Source organism: Betta splendens, chromosome 21, assembly GCF_900634795.4.
Source record: "Betta splendens chromosome 21, fBetSpl5.4, whole genome shotgun sequence".
NCBI lineage: Eukaryota > Metazoa > Chordata > Actinopteri > Anabantiformes > Osphronemidae > Betta > Betta splendens.
In genome coordinates, this window is record NC_040899.1 from 14,871,048 (window position 1) to 14,890,109 (window position 19,062).

The following is a 19,062-nucleotide window of genomic DNA, read 5'->3' on the forward strand; positions in this document are numbered from 1 at the left end:
TTATATGTTCTAATTATGCACAGTTTTTGTATCTGGCTGTTTCTTTGTAGCTGCTCTGGTAATTTCCCCTCTGTGAGATAAATAAATTCTGTCTTACTTGCAGGACCCGATGGTTCATGAAGACAACACTCAAAGACCGTTATGACGGGAATCACGTGACCCCGTGGCGGCGCATTGATTGGTCCAGAGCGTGGCTTGCAGCCGTAGTTCTGTTGTTTAATACAGCGTCTACATTTTAATGCGTTTCTCTACTTGTCTCGACACGTTACATGGTACTAATGTATTTGTTGTACATTAGTACCATGTAACTGTTTAGATGTAAGTTTAGATGAATATGATAGTGATGAAAGACAGAAAATGTTAACGACAAAATCTTTTACCATTAGAAAATATTTATTAAAAAAATAGAATCTTCTTTTAGGAAATATTCATCAGACACACAGTCAACATGTCATACATGTTTCATGTATTCAGAGGCTTCCTCCTCCTCTTCCTCCTCTTCCTCCTCGTGTGCATGTCTGCCTTCATACTCATAATTAGTAAAGGCTTTCTGTGAGGGACATGTCGAGGCCACAGTTACCTGATTGTCAGACTCTGTCATTTGTGTATGTGCATTGTTCAAAGTCATATCAGAATCTCTGGTCGTCAGAGTGTCTCTTGTATGCTGCTCCTCTTCCACATCTACGAGCAGTGCAGAAATGGTGACCGAGAACAGATTCACATTTCCAGAGCTGTCACACGCGTTCACCTTGCAGTCTTTTTTTACATTACTTTGACCCTCCTCAGATGTAAAAGAAACTGTTGCTTCTTTACTATCATCTTGATCCGGCCCTCCTTGTACAAGGCCAGTGTCAAACTCTGCAGGTGGCTCCTCCAGCTGAGACGATGACGAATTCCCTGTTACAGCTGGTTTACGATGATCTGAAACACTGGTCCTGCTGCAGGAGCTTTCATCCGTGGAAAGCTCTGCATCTCTATCCAAGTAGTCATATTTTTCATTGTCCTCCTCCTCCTCATCTTCACTCCTGTCCTCTGAGTTAGCATCACTAGTGGCAACATGTGATGCTGTGGGATGATTGTGCATCCTCTGTTTCTCAATCTGTGAGGTGTCAGAAATCAAGTATGTCCTTGTTGTTTCTGGAGTCAGTGTGTGGCCTTGGCGCAGAGCCACCTGACGCAGCAAAGCAGAAGAGAATTACCCAAATTAATGCTAAACTTGGATTTCCTGATGGTGTTTTAGCTGTAGAGTTTCCTGCTTGCTCAAACACGTTATTAATACGTTATTGAGAACATCTGAGTAAAACTATTAGCAGGATTACCGTAGCTACTCCCACAGGAGAGAGATACAGCCTATCTACAAAGACCTCTAAGGCTCACTGTTCAAATTACTTTTCAATTAATCTATATAGAATTTAAAATGATCAGAAAAACAACATATATTGTAAAAGTGAACATGAACAAAGGCTTTCTTACTATTAGAGCTCGGGGAACAGTTGCCTGCAATTTACCAAGAAATCCAGTGTAGTACAAAAAGGACAAAGAGATCATCAGGGCACCCACGACTACAATCATGAGAGTGAGGCCCACACCTAAAGCAGCAAAGCCTGAAGACATACACAAGCACACAGTCAGACGTCTGGTATTTAAGTCAGAAAGCATCAGCACCTGGCCAAACTGGTTTCATCAATCCTTGATTCATCACAGAGGGTGTTAAACTGCAGCACTGACACACATCAACACTCAACATGCTGTACCTAACTGTACATTAAAGCTGCTGTGGAAGTTATAAACCTCAGTTATTGGTTCAGCTTGCCCATATCGTCTGCGTCAGTCAAGTGTAGCTAACCTGTGTTTTGCTCCTCCTCAGGGCTGGTGAAGGTGCATTTCCAAGCAGAAGCCTTAGTGTTTCGGTTTATTCGAATCTCTGTGACCACCTTCACACAGTACTCTCCCCTCTCTAGGTTGCCAAGAATATAACTCTTGTCATGTGTTTCAACAACACTTGAGTTCAACTAGAGGTCAAACAGAAAAGAAAAATCATTAAAGTTTCCAAACTCATCAATACAGTGCAGATTCATTTGAACATATCTGTGTTATGAAATAGGAACATGTCTCACTGGCTTCTTAGTTGCTTTCCTCCAAAATAGTTTAAATGTAGGATCATAGTAGTCGTATAAATCTTGTATCCCTGATCCCCAATAAGGCTCTGGCATTGAAATGTTGACTTGGATGCAGTTTCCACACCCGGAGAGTGACACTTCTGCTGGATCTATGTGGGCTGAAAAAAAGACAAGTTCTTTTCAAATTTATTTAAAGAGAGAAATAAATAAAAATATTTAAAAAAAAAAACAGATTTTTTTTTTATTTCAAAATGACAACTGTTATTTTCCCAATTAGCTCCTCACCTAAGGTGAAGAAGTTACTGTAACGTGAAGTAAAGGGCCTGATCATGAGAAGTTAAATGACCACTACCAACTGGTGTCAGGGCCTGTTGGGTCTAGCTGGCGTCACGGGATTCAGGGCAAAATTTGGCCGAAAGCTATATGTTGACGTACTGTGTACACTGGGAATGAAGGTGATTTCCTTGGACTTCTTTGACTGTGTTAGATTGTAGAAAGCCTGTACAGTCAGATGATACTCGTACATGTTGTCCAGCAGCAGATCTAACGATGTGGTATTCGAAGTCAGAAGCTCTTCCTTTTCGTCGTCTCTGCTAAGACAGAAAGTACAGACGTTATATTTTATCCTTGATTTCAATATGGTAAATGAGGTAAAGCAGCAAGTATCAGTTGTCAGCAAAATTAGAACCTGATGGCAAAAGGTGCCATATGACAATGATGGAAATAATGGAAATACCTTTCCAGCCATAGATCACAACCCTGTGTCCAGGAGTCGGATTTAGAAAATCCAACTGTGTCTGATCCAAGCGTTATTGTCATGTTCTATGCCACTTCCTGTTTTATTTTGTAATACTTCCTGTTCGCAGTTCAGTTGTTCACTTCCCGGATCATTTAACACACCTGTCAGCAGTTAGTTAATCAAGCATATGGTATATAGCCTTCACCTCACACACACTCTAGTTGCCAGATTGTCAAGTCCAGTACTTCCTTCCAGCGTTTTCTTGTATTGCCTCTCGTGTATTGATCCTGATTACCTTGACCGCCGAACCCTGTCTGAACCCTGCCTGTACTTTCGCCTGCATAAGAACCCTGCTTGATCATTTGACCGTGAGTTTGCCTGGTCCTTGTCTGTTGATCTGTGTTCCACCAACACGTTTATTACAACTTTGGTTTTGACAAAATCATTTTTGCTCAGACATCAGGAAAAAGTCAACCGTCAAAGTTTCCATTTCCACCTTTAGTGATCATTAGGCTAGTGTTGGGTGGAAATATGCTGTCAGTTGCTGGTTCCAAGGGCTGGACACAATTGTCAGGCTGCACTTTGATTTAATAGTGCTAAGGAAGGACAGCAGCCTAACACTGTCCACTGTATTTATTGGAGCTGTACGACTGAAAGCTGGGTCTGCAGTGTTGCTGATGAGAACTGAGCACAGGCAGGTACATATGTACTGTAGGCTAGAACAGTAAGTGGCTTTGTAAACAGTGATTTTTCAGGTCTGATAATGTATTATGAAATCTCACAGTAAAACAAAAATAAACTTTAAATAAACAATTAAAACAAAATATCAGTTTTACTTTCAAAAAACCTTTTTTGGTTTTCCTAATCAATTAGGACAATTTGCAGGACACAAATAAACATAAACACCTTAAAAACAATTTGTGTTTCATTCCTGCATTTAAAATAATGGTCGCAAGTTTTAACACCTCCATTTATTTTGCTGTTACTTTGTGCAGCTGGCCAACTCACTAACGCTCTTATACTAAATGCACATTTAAGACTTGTACTAATATTAACTAATTAAAAACACTTCATTACATTAGTGAAAGAGAAAAATTACAGAAACAGTGTAAACATCCCTAATGCTGATGATTAAACCTTTTTGAGTTCTAGGTGAAAGGTTTAACCTTGTCCCCCTCCTCTGACCAGCCCCACCCCGTCCCACCATGATACACCTCATTCAACCAGCCTGGACCCTTGATCTTTTTCTTACCTTTGGGTGTAAAATAAATTGTTAGCTTCATAATGTGAGAAGCTTTATCCAGCACAGCTTGTTTTGTGGGGGCAGGAGTAACCTGCTGAGTCTGCTGAATTTCCCAGAAGCTTAAAGAAAGCCTTACAGCTTTCTTCAGAAACAGAAACATGTTTTTGAAAAATAAAGCTTAATAACTTTATTTATTGTAATTTTGCAAACTCCTTGTTAGAGGAGCAATGGCGTATTCACACACTACTTTACACACTCTTTGGTGTTTACATAATATTTTTAGTTTTGTTTTATTACTTTGTTTCCTTTTCTTATTTATAGGAGCAAACACTGACACTTTCTCTATCCAACAAAAGAGTGTACAAACACATTACCTCTGGGTGATATTGTACACTGTTCCGGGTGGGGTGCCAGGTCCAGGGTCCCACCTCAGCACATGGTAGAAATTGTGGGAATCAATAGAAACGTTCACCGGAGCAGGAAGGGAAGTGAGCACTGTGTAAGCAAATTAACACAAGATGCCGAGTGAGTTGAGCAGCGCCGCAGGACTAACACAAGATCCAAAGTGTGAACACAGGTGAGTGGGTGTGTGAGGACAATTCTATCTGAGGTATTTCTACTGTAAACAGTAGTAACCTTGGTTTTCTCACCAGAATGAAGCAATGTGACGTAAAGAATGAGGAGGACGCAGTTCATCTTTGCATCAGAAATCTATAAATAATGGCTCCGTCCACTGCCTGCAAAGAGAGTAGAAACAGGCCTCTGCATTATAAACGCAAACATTCATGTGGTTCATGGCTTTTTCTGTCTGATTAATTTATATGCACACATTTTTACAATGTTTATTAGGTCTTACACAACGCCTTCGATGATTTTAATTCAGTAATAAAGCTTGTGTGTTCCTGTTCTATACCTTACCTGAGTCTAAAAATGGATGGTATGACGCTGGGTCCGTTGTAGCACACACACAAATTCGCGATCATCCGCGTTTTCATGGACTTCACCTAAATCTGAGCCACTGACCCAGACTTAACTGCTAAGTTGACGCGGAGTTCCCTTCAAGGTAACCTACGTAACTAGAATAACTACACGAGCTCGTTTCCCACACGGTTCCTACCGTGATCGTCATGATAATCATACTACGCCGACTCCAGGACAGATGTAAGCAAACGGCCGTAGAATGTTGCTGTCCTGTTGAGTGATCGGTAACTTACCAACGCGCAACGTCACTGTCCGAAAAGCAAAAGCGAAACCCCGCTCGGACAGGCGTCCCAAGCAGCTCCTCCTGCCTCCTGCCTCCTGCGAGTCACGCGACCACTTCCGGTTAGGTGAAAAGCGACAAGGTGAAAAGCGAGCTGGAACGCGCCCACGAACGAGGCAGCAGGTGAAGCGCGCGCTCCGGTGTCATTCGATCCAACAGCGCCTCTGCCTCCAACTCTTCTTCTAGGAGCTGTCCTCCCGTTGAGCTGCGTCCTTTGAGTTCTTAAGGACTACGTGTTCCTGGTTTTCCAGCAGATGCGTCACTGCCCTCATGACTCATTGTCATTAACAAAACTAAAAAGGACGATTAAATGTGACGGCTGTTTAAATTGGCTGAGATTTTCTACGTTAACATCAAGTTCCTCTGTGAAAGTACAGAGGCTGATTAAGCGGTCAGCATCTGCGTGTCTTCCCCTTTATGTTACCGCCATTGCATGTATTTTTTCACGTATTTTTGTGTTTTTATATATAGACTGCATATTTAAAAGCTGTTGTTGCAGGTGTCTGGCTGTAACATTTGACATTTTGCAACCTACCTAACACTTTGTAAATAAACAGAAAAAAATATTTTAATTCAAAGTGAATTGACAGAAATCTGGGTTTGAAACGGTTCTCTCCCTGAATCATTTTAGATAAATGATCACTAAATGATCAACTGTTTTTAAGTCCTATTATGTCGAACAATCAAACTTGTAATTCCTATTCTACTTCTAATCTTTTGACTTGTAAAGAACAGACTAAAGGGGTTTATCACTGTCTAATGTCCTCATTAGCAGCGACGCCAACAGCAAGGACCTAATAATTAATTAACAGATTGAATTAACAGACTGTACAGACGAGTTAGTGATGGAAGGACGTGTGTGTTGGAGGACAAAGCGTGTGCTTGTGATCCACACCACAACACACGCCACCTGCGCGGCTTTGTCTTTGCATACCAGCGGACAAAGTCCCATGCTGCTGCACCCCAACCACAAGAGGGCGCAAGGAGACCTTGTTTTTGGTTAATAACACTGTTACATAAGCCAAAGAAAAACGCAAAACAACACAGTATTTAAATATCTCTATATTGCCCTATATTTGTATTATACAGATAAAAATGGCGGTGTCAGTCAATTTATCCTGGATCCTGTCATTCTGTTATGTAGATTTAAGTGGCACTTCCATCTTCCATCTTCTATTCCGCTTAAGGAGGAAAGGTCCACATCACAGGGCAACGCATATACAAACAACAATTCACTGTGAAGCTGCCCACTGCACTCCCGGGGCTTAACAACCCGTGGACATTCACCTTTCACCAGTCGTGTATTTAAATTTACCAAAAAGTGTTGAGTCAGCAGACGCTGATGGGATCAGTCTGAATTGCAGCTTAGGCCACAACAATTTGTTCACATCTGACTACAATTATTGTGATGCCTTGGGTTGTATTTCCGTGGAAATTTACGTTGTCTGTGTGCTGGAAGCATCGACACAGAGAAGAGAGAATGGGAATCACATATTCACTGTTGTCAAGCTGCCTCCAGCTCTTTATTTTGTTGATGTGACACTTTTGTGAAACACAAGTCAGAAAAATTAAATAACCTTTTAACATCAAATTGAATGGATTCTGAAATTATCCTTCCTTCACAGTCAGACAACTTGGATTGCTGCTCTGATTGTTTTATTAGAACATCTGCACTCAGTGAGACGCGGCAGCAGGAGGCCTCCTCTCCACTCCCTCTGCAACACGGACGCCTTCTTCAGCTTTTGTACTTCAAAAGTACATAGAGGGACTGTGCAGTGGCACTGATGCTGCTTGGGCTTGTTGCTGATTCAGCCATTGCTAAAGTCAATGGTAAAGAACTGAAACAACTCAGATGGTTTGACTTAGCCTTCTTTATGCAGCGACAGTGACAGTGAAGCAAAAGCCTCTTAAATGATTTGGGAGATCAGTGGCTGCAAACTGTCCACAGAGCCGTCACAAGCCTGGAACAGACTGAAGATGTGAGACACAGAATCCAGACCGTTGATGTGAAGAGTGACTTCTTTAGGCTTCTACAGTTCAGTTGAAGTTTTAGTCAGATATTTAAATTAAAGAAATGGAACATAAACTGTGACGTGGTTGAATTTGACACAAGGAAACTCATCGTCTTTAGAGTTTTAGATGTTCTGAAATATTTTTTTGTAGACGAACAGCGCCATCAAAGATGTGTTTTTTATGGTTGTTAGTGACTGAGGTTGTGCAGCTGTAATGTTGGATCATATAAGTCACAGCACCAGGGTGGATGGAAAACGATAAGACTCTTTTCACATGAGTCCTGTAGCAGACAGAACATCAAAGCACTGCTTTTATACACACGTGTTCTGATGAGTAACGTTTTATTATAATCAGGTCTAATGTCTGTCTACTCTGTCCTTAGCATGATATAGACATGTATGGCCCCAGTACAGTTGGGGTCTGTGTGCTGAACCCATATTTAGCCACAGAGTCTACTTCACGGTGAATGGATCAGCCGTTTTACCCTTGGATGAAAACATCTAGTAGATAAAGGTGATGAGAAGGTTGTGCAGTGGCTCGTGCTCACTGGAATCCAAACTATTGTCTGGAGTCACAAACTGGGTGAGAGCCAAAGGTAAAACCTGGCTGCGGATGTGCTGGGAGAGAGAGGCAGCCGGAGGTCTGACAACAGTGTAGGCCTTCAGAGCAGACACCCCTTTGAGTACTGCTGTGTCTAGTATGCTCACGTGGATGGATGAGGAGAAGAGGCCTTCCAGCTCCGCCGTGAGCTTTGCAGCAGGAGAAACTGTGATTTCCTGTCTGGAGAAGGGCACTTCTGCAGCAGTGTTGTGGACCTGGAGGGTCTGCAGTCCCACCAAAGCCAGGCACTGACTCTTAACGGGTGCTGTTCCACAAAATGACAGCTGCAAATGGCCGACCACACCCCTTTTGAGCAGCTTCTCCAGGACCCAGGTCTCCTTCACCCAGATGACGAGCCTCCCAGGCTCCCTGACCCCCGTGTCAGGCAGCGCGGAGAGCGGAACGGTGTGGCATCTGCACAGCGTGTTGGCCAGAGCCTCGTCGCAGTCCCGGACGGGCGCGTAGCAGCTGCAGCTACGCAGGTTGTAGGCGCCACCGTGGAACCACAGGGTGGTGTTAAACAAGCGAGCGGCTTCAGACGTGGGGGCAGAGTCGGCCCGCTGGGTGACGGGGGTTAAGAGGAGCGGTAACCATAGCAACGGGGCGAATGAAAACACGTTCAAAGGCATCTCCAGAGAGATGACAGTGACTACATCGTCACAGAGATGAATGAGCCGGGTGCAGCAAAACGGATGAGGCTGTAAACACACAGGAGAAAAGAGGTACGATAGTAAAAATGCAGCATCGACCACAAATTAGAGACTAGAATAGACAATAGGAGCAAACCTGATGACCAGGCTTCACCCCCAGCACACTAACAGAAAGGTGTAGGCAGCAGGAACGACATGTAAGAATAAAGCGACAGCAGAACAGTGGACACACAATGTTCATTCCAGCATTTGGCTTTTTGAATTGAAGTGACTTCAAGCAGATTTTGATCATATGAAGTGACATAAAACACATAAAAGTGTAGCACCCACAGTCTGGACAGAGGTGAATGTTAACTCCCTTTGGATTGAACATAGTTTCCTCCTGAGATCAACCTGTTCCCCAGAACAGAGAGTACAAAAACCCTTTCTCCCACAAGGAGGAACTGCAGCTTAAAACAACACACACACACACACACACACACACACACACACACACACACACACACACACACACACACACACACACACACACACACACACACACACACACACACACAATGTTTCCAGAACTCTAGGATACATTTATGAGTAACCTTACTGTAAATGTAACACTCTCCCCCTCTTCGTTATCAGTGACCAGTCCAAAAACAGACTTACAACTCAAGTGGAATTGCCTCTTTCCCAGTCTGTCCCACTAGAGCAGGAGATGGGGGTCATAAACCTGGTATGCACATTAATTAACAATGGAAAAAGACATTCACTCCGAGACAAAGTTCTGGTTCAGATGCAGCGGAACCTTCAACTGTTATGAAACTGATGCCATTGTGTTCGATGGACAAAATGTTATTATTTGATGCAAGATTGTTTATTGTACGATGTCTAAATGCTAAATATTCCAGAGAGACAGGATTGAGGAACATAAAGCCAGATTGCTCTCTTTCACTCCGTTGGTGAAAGCGAGTGTGTCCTCAAGTGTTGCTTCGTTTGTTTGTGCTTCTGAAAGTTAAAATACAGATGTCACATTCTTTTGCCAATCTTATACGCTGTGCATCTATACTTATGTCCTCAGGTGTGATCTATAGACATGGTACTGTTGTTATGATTACAGGTAGCTCAACGCTACAATAATGTGATTATTAAAACCTAGGTTCATTCATGACTAATGTATTAATTGTTACTTGCGCGTGTTCTTACTGTCTTGTACTAAATGGTGACAAAGCAATTCAGCATGTGATCAAGCATCATCAGAAGTGTCATCCTGCCACTGTGAGTACACCTTGTACCCCTGAGTACCCTGTTGTTTACTGACGGATGACCCTGTGACCTGGAGTCGACAGCTCTACGTCTTGAGCCATAAACTTTGCCATTTTTGGCAGCGTGAGCTAATAAACAACATAAGCTTAGCTCACACTGTTGCTGAACAGCTGCAGCTGCTTAGGACGGATCAGCATGTTACATAAAAATTAACTAGCTTCCAAGGTTCCCATCTGAAACAGTAACAGTGAGGGGATCAAACCATCTAAAGGTCTCAGGTGTGATTTCCATGATATGAATTGCTGAGTTTTTGGAACTGAATGTGATTCATTTGTGCTTAGGGTAATAAGTGAGAGCACTGCTGTATTCCAGTAGCAGCTGCCTGTCTTCTCCATCCTCCTTTGTCTGTCCTCACTGATAATATTTGTCTGTGCTTCTCCAGCTGTTTTCAACATCTGGCCCTCACACATTATAGCACTAACTCCCTTTCTCTCGTCTTTCATCTGCCTGACCCTCCTCTCTGCCACTTCCTCCTTTGTTCCACACGTCTCTCTCTCTCTGCATTCCTCACCATGCAGAAGGCTCCAGCTGCTGCGCCTGAAGCTCAGAGGAACCAAACAAAGACCAGACTCAGCCCGATTTCCAGGACTTGTCACAAGCTAGTGATGGATGCAGAATTAGTACGAGGCTCCAGTTTATTAAAGCAATGGCTCAATACATTCCTGTGACATTATGCTCCACCGCAGACACCCACCCCAATCTTCCCTTCCCCCGTCTGCAGCTGCAGCTCCACACAACTACACACTGAAAACTGAGAGCATTTCTCTCCTGAAACATCAAATACACTTTTGCTATTCCCCAAGTTATTAGCAAAAGGCATATAGACTATTGGGAGACTCAATTTATACACTGAGCTCCTCTGTTTCCTTCTATGTCTTCTGTCCAATAACCTCCCATCATTGATCCATGTTTAACTAACCTTGTCTCTTTCTCTCCTGTAGTTGTGCTTTACCCCCCACCACTCTGTCCTCACCTACAGGTATCATTGGACCCTGATCCAAACATCCTGTCTGTGTCCAGTCCCTGGTCCAACCATCCTGCCTGTGTCCAGTCCAGTCCCTGGTCCAACCATCCAGCCTGTGCTCTGTTGTTGCTTGTTGTTGTTTCTGTGCTTTTCTCTCTCTCCCCCCTCACTCCAACTGGTCGAGGCAGATGGTCGCCCACATTCAGCCTGGTTCTGCTGTTTCTTCCTTGTTAGAGAGGGATTTTTTCCTCTCCAATGTTGCTGTAAATTGTAATTAAATTTATATATATCTGTATGTGGCTACAATTGAAAGCTTGCTTTATGTGGGATTTGTTAGGTTTAGTTGTGTGCAGCTGTGTTGTGAATTGGTGTTGGGGACGTTCTGTGTGGAGTTTGCACGTTCTCCCCTTGTCTGCGTGGGTCCTCTCCGGGTCCTCCAGCTTCCTCCCACGGGCTTGTAGTGTCTCTGCTGGATCGCTGAGATCAGGAGCAGAAGAGCTGGGCAACAACTCCCCCGAAGAAGCCCCATCGCACACAGCCAGCACTCAGAGAGAGGCACCGGAGCTGAGACGAGCGACGAAGCAGGCGCTCAGGCTGTGAAGACGGTGTAAAGTGGAACCAGTCTGCAGCCACATGTTCTCTCCACACATCAGGATCCTTGTTCTATTCCAGCGGTGTCAAACCTTGGTCCTGGAGGGCCGCTGTCCCTCTGGTTTTCCAGCTCTCTCTGCTGATCACCTTGAGCAGGTGTGTCCTTGGCTCATCCAGCTGCTGATTGACTGAACACACCTGATTAAGGTAATTAGCAGGTTTTGGTGAATGGAGAGTTGGAAAACCAGCAAGGGACTGGTTTGAGTTTACACTCCTGCTCTTTTCCATGTGCTGCAGCTCTGCTCAGTTCCTTCTTGTCCCCCGTGAGGCAGAACCCCTTCTTCTCAGTCAGAAGAACCTTCAGCTCAGAACTCATCCAGGGCTTGTTGACACAGCGTGTGGGACTGTCTATGTCCTGAATGTTTCTGTCTGTGGGACTGAGACAGTCCCTGTGTTATGACTGGGTTTCCAGCCTTTGTTGGTTAATTGTCTTTGCTTAGCTACTTTTAGTTTTTCTGCTCTGCAGCAAATTTCTGTACTTGTTAATTAAACTACATTTTATTTGCATGTCTGTTCACTTGAATCTGTGTTTTTGTATAAGTCTTCCTTCGTCATTGCCCTGTTCGTCACACATTTCACGTCTTCGGTGCGTTTGTTCCGCATGCGTCCAAAGTGTCATGTTAGGGTTCTGTCCTTTGCTTGTTGATTTGATTGTTCATGTGTTGTCCTGCATCAGTTCTGATATTTGTGTGTGGAAGCACCTTCCTGTCTAGCACTCACTTGTTATTGTTTTTAATTAAATGGTTTGTTGTGCATTTGTCTGGTTGCTCCTCACCCACGTTAGTGTGTCTGTCCACTGCTTAGTGCAGTGCTATTTTTTCCTGTGCAATATTTGTATTTGTGTAAAACACCAACAGACCACGTGGCAGGTAAAATATGATCCACATGCTGATGGCATATGGCCGATGACATCGCCTGCCTGCCTGCCTGCCTGCCTGCCTGCCTGCCTGCCTGCCTGCCTGTCTAGAGAACAATTATTTTTATAGCAACAATGGAGAAGGAACTCAGGAAAAACAACAAAGCAAAAGGCCAAATTGTAACACAAATCCACTCACATGTTTGCTACATCTAGCTTAGCATAGAGTGAGTGAGTGAGTGAGTGAGTGAGTGAGTGAGTGAGTGAGTGAGTGAGTGAGTGAGTGAGTGAGTGAGTGAGTGAGTAAAGTTGCAGCAGTTAAACAGCAAACACCAACAGACCACGTGGCAGGTAAAATATGATCCACATGTTGATGGCAGATGGTCGATGACATAGCCTACTGTCTGCCTGTCTGCCTGCCTGCCTGTCTGCCTGCCTGCCTGCCTGCCTGTCTGCCTGCCTGCCTGCCTGCCTGCCTGTCTGCCTGCCTGTCTGTCTGTCGGTCTGTTATTCTGTTATCCTAGAGTTTTTCTCACCACATGTGGCTGCCGTTCCCCAGTTAAACGGCCTATTCACAGATTTGTGTGGACGCAGCGTAGCAGCGTAGCAGTCAGTGAGAGCACAGTGTACTTACAGGGCAGCTCCGGGCTGATCAAGGCTCCATCCAGCTTCCACATGTGTTTGCAGGTTGTCTGTCTGAAGGCAGAGACAGAGAAGTCTGGAAGGAGAGGAAAGGAAAGTTAGAAGGGAAGAACGAGAGGTCCCAGGGAGGCCCACGGTCCTCAGACGTGACACGCTGATACTCTGTCCATTTTGTTGTGCTCCTCTGAGTCTGCTCTCTTTCTCCTGTGGACGCGTTGACGCCTCCCACACTGCTGCTGTCTGCTGCCTCCCTGTGGCTCAGCCTTTCTGTGTGGACCAGTCTGTTTCAACCATGTTACTCTGAGTTAGTCTGTGGTCTGTCATTAGTCTGAGATGAAAGTAGAGACAGATTTCCCAATTTTGTCAGCAAGAATGGGAACACAATAAGTGTAAATATAAATGCATGCATTCTCTGAAAGTATTGATAATTTGCTGATTTGATAAGTGTGAGGCCTGGAGCTTCATGAGTGATGGTGAAGTCCTGGGATGTGAGAGATCAGTTACCATGCTTCATCCATGCTGAGGCCCTGAGAAATTATAAGTACTGAATAAGTTCCACAAGTAACTAAAGCGCATTCACTGTGCTGTACACCCACATCCCACATCTGGACAGAGGTGAATAACACACTGTGTGAGCCCTAACTCCCCCTTTCAGAGACAGCCCTGACATCCTCCTGAAGATGAGGGGCCCGTTCTCAACATCCAAGTACATGGTAATATTCTTGTGTTGATCTACCTTAAAGTCGATAGGTTTTCCCCTCTTTGTTATCATCTCAAAAGCTGAGCTGTCACATAAATCACACACCAGAACTTCAGGTGTCAGGAAACTGTTTCATAATGGTGCCAGACACAGTGTTAATCACTGAGCCAGCATTAAACAGTATGTTCTCAATGTGGTTTTCATTTTACTCATGCATCATCTCTGTTGTACAATGGTGGTCATAATAGGTTTATATATTATAGATCTGACCTGGTGATGCTACTGTTCATTGAACTTACCAGTAAATATGACATGAAAGCACAGTATGAACACGTGAAGTGGGTCATGTTCACAGGCCGAAGTTTAGACTCAAAACCTCTATCTGCTGACAAAAAAACATCACTTCTTGACAGGAAGTCAATTTGCCAATCATGAACCCCACAGAACAGAGTGACCCCCCCCCCCATAGACTGACAGGCTGTAGAGTTCGCATGATGATGAAGGAGTATTTGTAACAACTGACCATGAACACAACATGACAACAGGGTGTTCATGAGGGCACTGGAGGTGATCTGAGGTCACGCCCAGCACCGTTCTCCCATTTGCACAGCAACAGCTGCTGTTGGTAGCAATTCACACACACAAGAACAAACCCAGCCCTCTGCTCAAGCTTTGTTACTTGTTCGTTACTTTGTGTTTGACATCATTACACACAAGAACAGAAACAACCTCCAAAGAAAATCATTGTCCTCAGCCTGGAGCTTTTGCTTTGCCTATGATTCTGTTAAACTCTTTCTCCACTGTGTTAGTTCGTCTCACTCTGTCTTCTCGGCTGATTGTAACAGTGTAGCGCACACAGAGCCCAGGGTCCAGTTCTCTTTTCTGTCTAAAACTGACTTAAGCAATATGCAAATAAACACTAGTATCTTTGTGGCAACAGTGTTTCCAGTGTATTGGAACAAAGACACCACAGGTCACAGGTCAACACTGCCATGAGCTTCAGGATTGCACTAAACAGATGCTGTATCGGCTTCACACACACAAACGCTGGAGAGGTTCTGTTCACGGTGAGGCCATGACGTTAGATGCTGTGGTCACCAACACTTCCTTACAGCTGGAATGGAGCCGCACCGTCATCATGCTCACATCTGAGCGGATCCTTCAGTCTGAGACCTGAAGATGATTGGAGTTACTATTCAGAATGAGATCATGTGAGGATCAGCTGATCGGCGCTGGCTGTATTTCCCCTTTAATGGTTTCATTTCTACTTCATAGAGTTATGAGAACAACCAGTTAAATATCCATGTGGCGTGGGTGGTTCAGGTAACTGACAGCTTCTGCTCATAGACAGGCTACTTCACTGTCACTTCATTGTAGGATGATTTTAACATGAACAGCGCACACTCACGAAGCTCGGCTCCTCCTGCTCAGCATCTTTGGTTCTTTTTGTAAATGTAAAAAAGCACCAAAACACGATCACACCCTTAAACACTGACACTGAGACAATAACTGTACTCTATCAGCTCTGAGCCTGGAGCCAGACTGCAGACGGGTCAGCGTCAGCAGGAAGAGCTGTGGCAAACGCCTCCAAACCCACAGATTCATGGTGAGAGCAGAGCACTGACACTGAGGAAGGCAAGGTTTGCTTGTTTTCGATCACGGACAATAATAATACTTGTATGAAGAGAACGTTGATTCAATTTTTCAAATGGAAACATAATCCAATAGTTTATGATGTTGATTCAAATATGATTCCACGGTGAAATGCCTGCTGGCACTGACCAGCACTTACCACTGGGAACAAACAGGAAGTACCAACACGAACAGAGACAGTGAAAAACAGAGCGGGTGTCAGCGTCTTTCCCAAGAACGCTTTAGAAGCCAGGAATTGAACCATCGACCCTACGAGTGGTGGCAGCTCCTGATCCTGAGCCGCGGTCCCTACGATACAACAAAGCAACTACTGATGCTCTGCACACGCAAAAACAGAAACACTCAACACATGAAGCACATTTTCACTTTAACTCACAATGAAACCTGCAGAAAAGCATAATTACACTGAGTCAGCGATTATTATTTTACCACCTTTATCTCTTTAAAGACCTATTATATGAATGTGATCTAAAAGTCACTGGAAAGAAACCAACAGACAAGCAAACGGCAGAATTGGTCACAGTGAAGCTAATACAGGGACGAGTGGGAAAATGCCTTTTTCTTTAAACTGAACAATGTCAAAACTGAATCCCAAAGGTTTTCTGTGTCATTCATCACAATCGTGTGATTGTTCAGTCACTAGGTTTGACTTAATAAGATAGAACTGGCCATGTTCCATTAATCTGCTCTGAAGTAGCTATTGTAAGTAAGAAGTAAGTTCAAAAGTGAAACTTTACTTTGTGCTAAGAATTAATTTGACAGAAGCTTCTTGTTTTGTATCACTGATTGAAACCAGCTGAAGAGGAACAACAGTCCCTCACACACAGGAGGAACTTCCAGCCGGACACGGACTCTTGGTTCAGCTCTGGTTTGGAATGGAAGCGACATTTCTACCTGTCGTCTTGTCTGGTAGGTGCTATTACCACTTCACTGAACCTTTATCAAGTCACCTCATTTAACTTGTTTTAAATCAGATTCATTGGAATGATCCGGAAAACGGAAAAAAACGGAAACATTTAACATTGGCGACGACCAGGTTATGACCACACAGTCAAAGAACTTACTGCATTTTTCGGCAGTTGAATGTGTTTTGGGACTAAACTATCACTAAAGCAGTAGATGTGTCTTGTGATGAAGCTTTTGTGTTGCTGACACAGCTGCACTTTGCATTGTTCTGCTCCCTCTGTTTAACATTACTCCTTCACCGTCTCCCTCCAGTTGAATTAACTTACACAGGCTGGATGCAGGTCACCACACATCGCAGAGCTGCTTCCTTGTCCCTGTCTCATGCAGTGTCACATCAAAAATGCCGTAATATCTGTATTATTAGTAGTATTATAATGCTATATTATTACAGTATATATTATCAGTACTAACTGGTCCACATGTAACGTGTTCAAAGGACAGTACACCTCGGTACTAAACAAAACCGTCCTGACCCTGTGACCTGGTCCAGGGCTACACATGGTGAGACCTGAGTGTGAGCTGAGCGCCATCTGCAGGTCGTTAGAGGTAACACATGCAGGTATCAGTAAGGAGGAGCAGCTGAGGCGCAAGTGGCCCCTAGCATAGAGCCCGAAACAGCTTAACTGCAGAAGCAGGTGTGGTCATATCTGGTGGTGGTGGCGACCACTTTAATCCAGGATTCCTCCAGGTATAATACAGATGTTAAACCCATCCATCCACCGCTGAATCCCGTGCGGGGTCGTGGGGAGGCTAACCCAGCAGGCTGAGGCCAATCAACCTGACCGTGTGTTTTTGGACCGTGGGAGGAAGCCAGAGAACCTAGGGAGAGAACCCACACAACCACATGGAGTTTATAATAATAATAATAATAATAATAATAATAATAATAATAATAATAATAATAATAATAATAATAATAATAATAATAATAATAATAATAATAATAATAATAATGTATTGTTATTTTTATTATTATTATTATCGTTAAGAAGTTGTTGAAGGCCGTGGCCTCATGCCTCACAGCTGAAGGCTTCTTCATTTATTAGCCAGTATTCTTGCTTTGCAGTCTGAAACCTGAGACCGTAAACTGCTCTGAGCTTAATTCAGCTGTTGTCTTTTGAAGTGCTGCTGCTTGACGCTTTAGGTGAACGTGTGGTTCTGAATGGAACCAGGGGGGGTCCGCTGCTCTGGCCCTGCCATCAGACCTTCAGTGAACCCTTTCATCCTGAGGAGAGCTTCATCTTCTGGCAGACTCTCGACAAGTCGAACGTTTTGCACGTTTACAGGAAAGGACAACAGGAGTTTCAGTACCAAAGCCAGTCGTTTAGGAACCGGACCACAGTGTACCCGGATCAGTTTCGTTCCGGGAACCTCTCCCTCCTCATTGACCCACTGATGCTGCAGGACGACCAGATGTTTGTGGAGGTTGTGCTGATGTCAGAAATGAAATCAACTCAGAAGCTCTGTCAGACCGTTGTGTATGTAGCAGGTATGATGCTCAGCCTTGTTCATTACTGCTGAAGGTCCTCCGTCTGTAACATGAGGGGAGCCTGAACCCAAATGATTTCCAGCTCCGTTCCAGGTGCCTCAGATCGACATAGACCAAGCAAAGCAGACAGCAACCTGCAGCACAGCGGGCGGGTTCCCTGAGCCCGTCCTCACGTGGAGCTCTGTGGAAGGAGGCCGGAGTCTGGAGCCCAGAGCGACTACTGTGAGCCCCAGAGGAAACACCTTCAACGTCAGCAGCCGCGTGTCCATCGCAGGGTTAAGCAGCGTGACCTGCGAGGTTTACAACCCCACCTCCAACCAGACGCTGAGCGCAAGGGAGGATGTCTCCCCTTCCGGGAATCCAGGTACCACCAGACATTTCCCTTTAATACATGCAACCAGGGAATGGTTTGTGTGATAATGAGAACAGAGTGAATGTGAGGCCATGGTAAAGTTCGACCAAACCACTGAACTCTGACATCATTCCACTATGTTGTGTTGTACTAGCGGGTTCTTTTGTCTTCATGCTTGTTTTCCAAGTGCTGCTTGCCGTCATCATCACCTCCATCGTGCTCTGTCTTCCTCTGGGTCTGCTGATCTGCAAGTGTAGAAGTGAGTACAGCACTGTTACTTGTTAACACGTTTGTTTCAAACTATTGTTATGCTCTTAAATTTAAACTTTAGAAGAACTCTTGTTTAGAAGAACTCTTGTGTTTGCAGGACTTTAGTGTGAGTTAACTGCTTTAACTCACACTGAGTGTGAGTTAAAGCAGTTTAGTTTATTAACGTGTGTTGTATTTTGTTTCTTTATGAATAAGTAAAACTGTTCATTTATTATTAAACAAATGTCTCCTGATGATCAGTTAATAATACTTACTGTTTTAGATACAAAAAGCAGGGAATGCAGAGCTCATGACCTCATTTTTGTGATATTTACATTTTCCCCTTTTCTTTTAGAACACCATGAAAAGAATGATCCACAACAGGCTGTTGGTTAAGCTTCAGTTAGATGACATCATCATCTAGAAGTCCCTGCAAGAGTTTGGAAATATAGGAAAATAAAAGGACAAAGTATTCATGTCAGAATTGACTTTAACTGAATCTCCAAAATTACTTACTAAATTTTAAAGACTGTAGGAAGTAGGTTTTCAGCATCTTACAAACACTGTGGGCTGTTCCATCTTTACTGAAGTCTTCACACA

General features: G+C 43.9%; 2 protein-coding genes and 1 long non-coding RNA gene across 7 annotated transcripts; 1 reads left to right on the forward strand and 2 right to left on the reverse strand.

The window, feature by feature from the left end:
* Positions 1-372: 372 nt before the first annotated feature.
* On the reverse strand, positions 373-5,370 carry crfb1 (cytokine receptor family member b1). Of its 5 annotated transcripts, none has more exons than XM_029137260.3 (8): positions 5,317-5,370; positions 4,753-4,839; positions 4,477-4,597; positions 2,556-2,713; positions 2,118-2,278; positions 1,847-2,012; positions 1,474-1,604; positions 373-1,171 (listed from the first exon to the last, which is right to left on the reverse strand). In XM_029137260.3, exons 2-8 carry the CDS (start codon positions 4,796-4,798, stop codon positions 452-454), a joined length of 1,503 nt encoding a protein of 500 aa, XP_028993093.1. In that variant the 5' UTR covers positions 4,799-4,839; positions 5,317-5,370; the 3' UTR covers positions 373-451. The 5 variants fall into 5 exon arrangements, with proteins under 5 accessions (XP_028993093.1, XP_055361334.1, XP_040924633.1 ...); XM_055505359.1 differs by lacking the exon at positions 5,317-5,370 and adding an exon at positions 5,021-5,074 and having other exon boundaries at positions 2,556-2,710; XM_041068699.2 differs by lacking the exon at positions 5,317-5,370 and adding an exon at positions 5,021-5,074.
* On the forward strand, positions 3,048-4,887 carry LOC114847491 (uncharacterized). Its single transcript, XR_003784217.3, has 3 exons — positions 3,048-3,227; positions 4,424-4,679; positions 4,756-4,887. It is a non-coding gene; the product is annotated as an uncharacterized LOC114847491 (long non-coding RNA).
* Positions 5,371-6,857: 1,487 nt separating the features above from the next.
* Positions 6,858-13,305, reverse strand: LOC114847486 (uncharacterized protein C21orf62 homolog). Its single transcript, XM_055505372.1, has 3 exons — positions 13,046-13,305; positions 8,763-8,790; positions 6,858-8,674 (listed from the first exon to the last, which is right to left on the reverse strand). Exon 3 carries the CDS (start codon positions 8,603-8,605, stop codon positions 7,877-7,879), a length of 729 nt encoding a protein of 242 aa, XP_055361347.1. The 5' UTR covers positions 8,606-8,674; positions 8,763-8,790; positions 13,046-13,305; the 3' UTR covers positions 6,858-7,876.
* Positions 13,306-19,062: the final 5,757 nt, after the last annotated feature.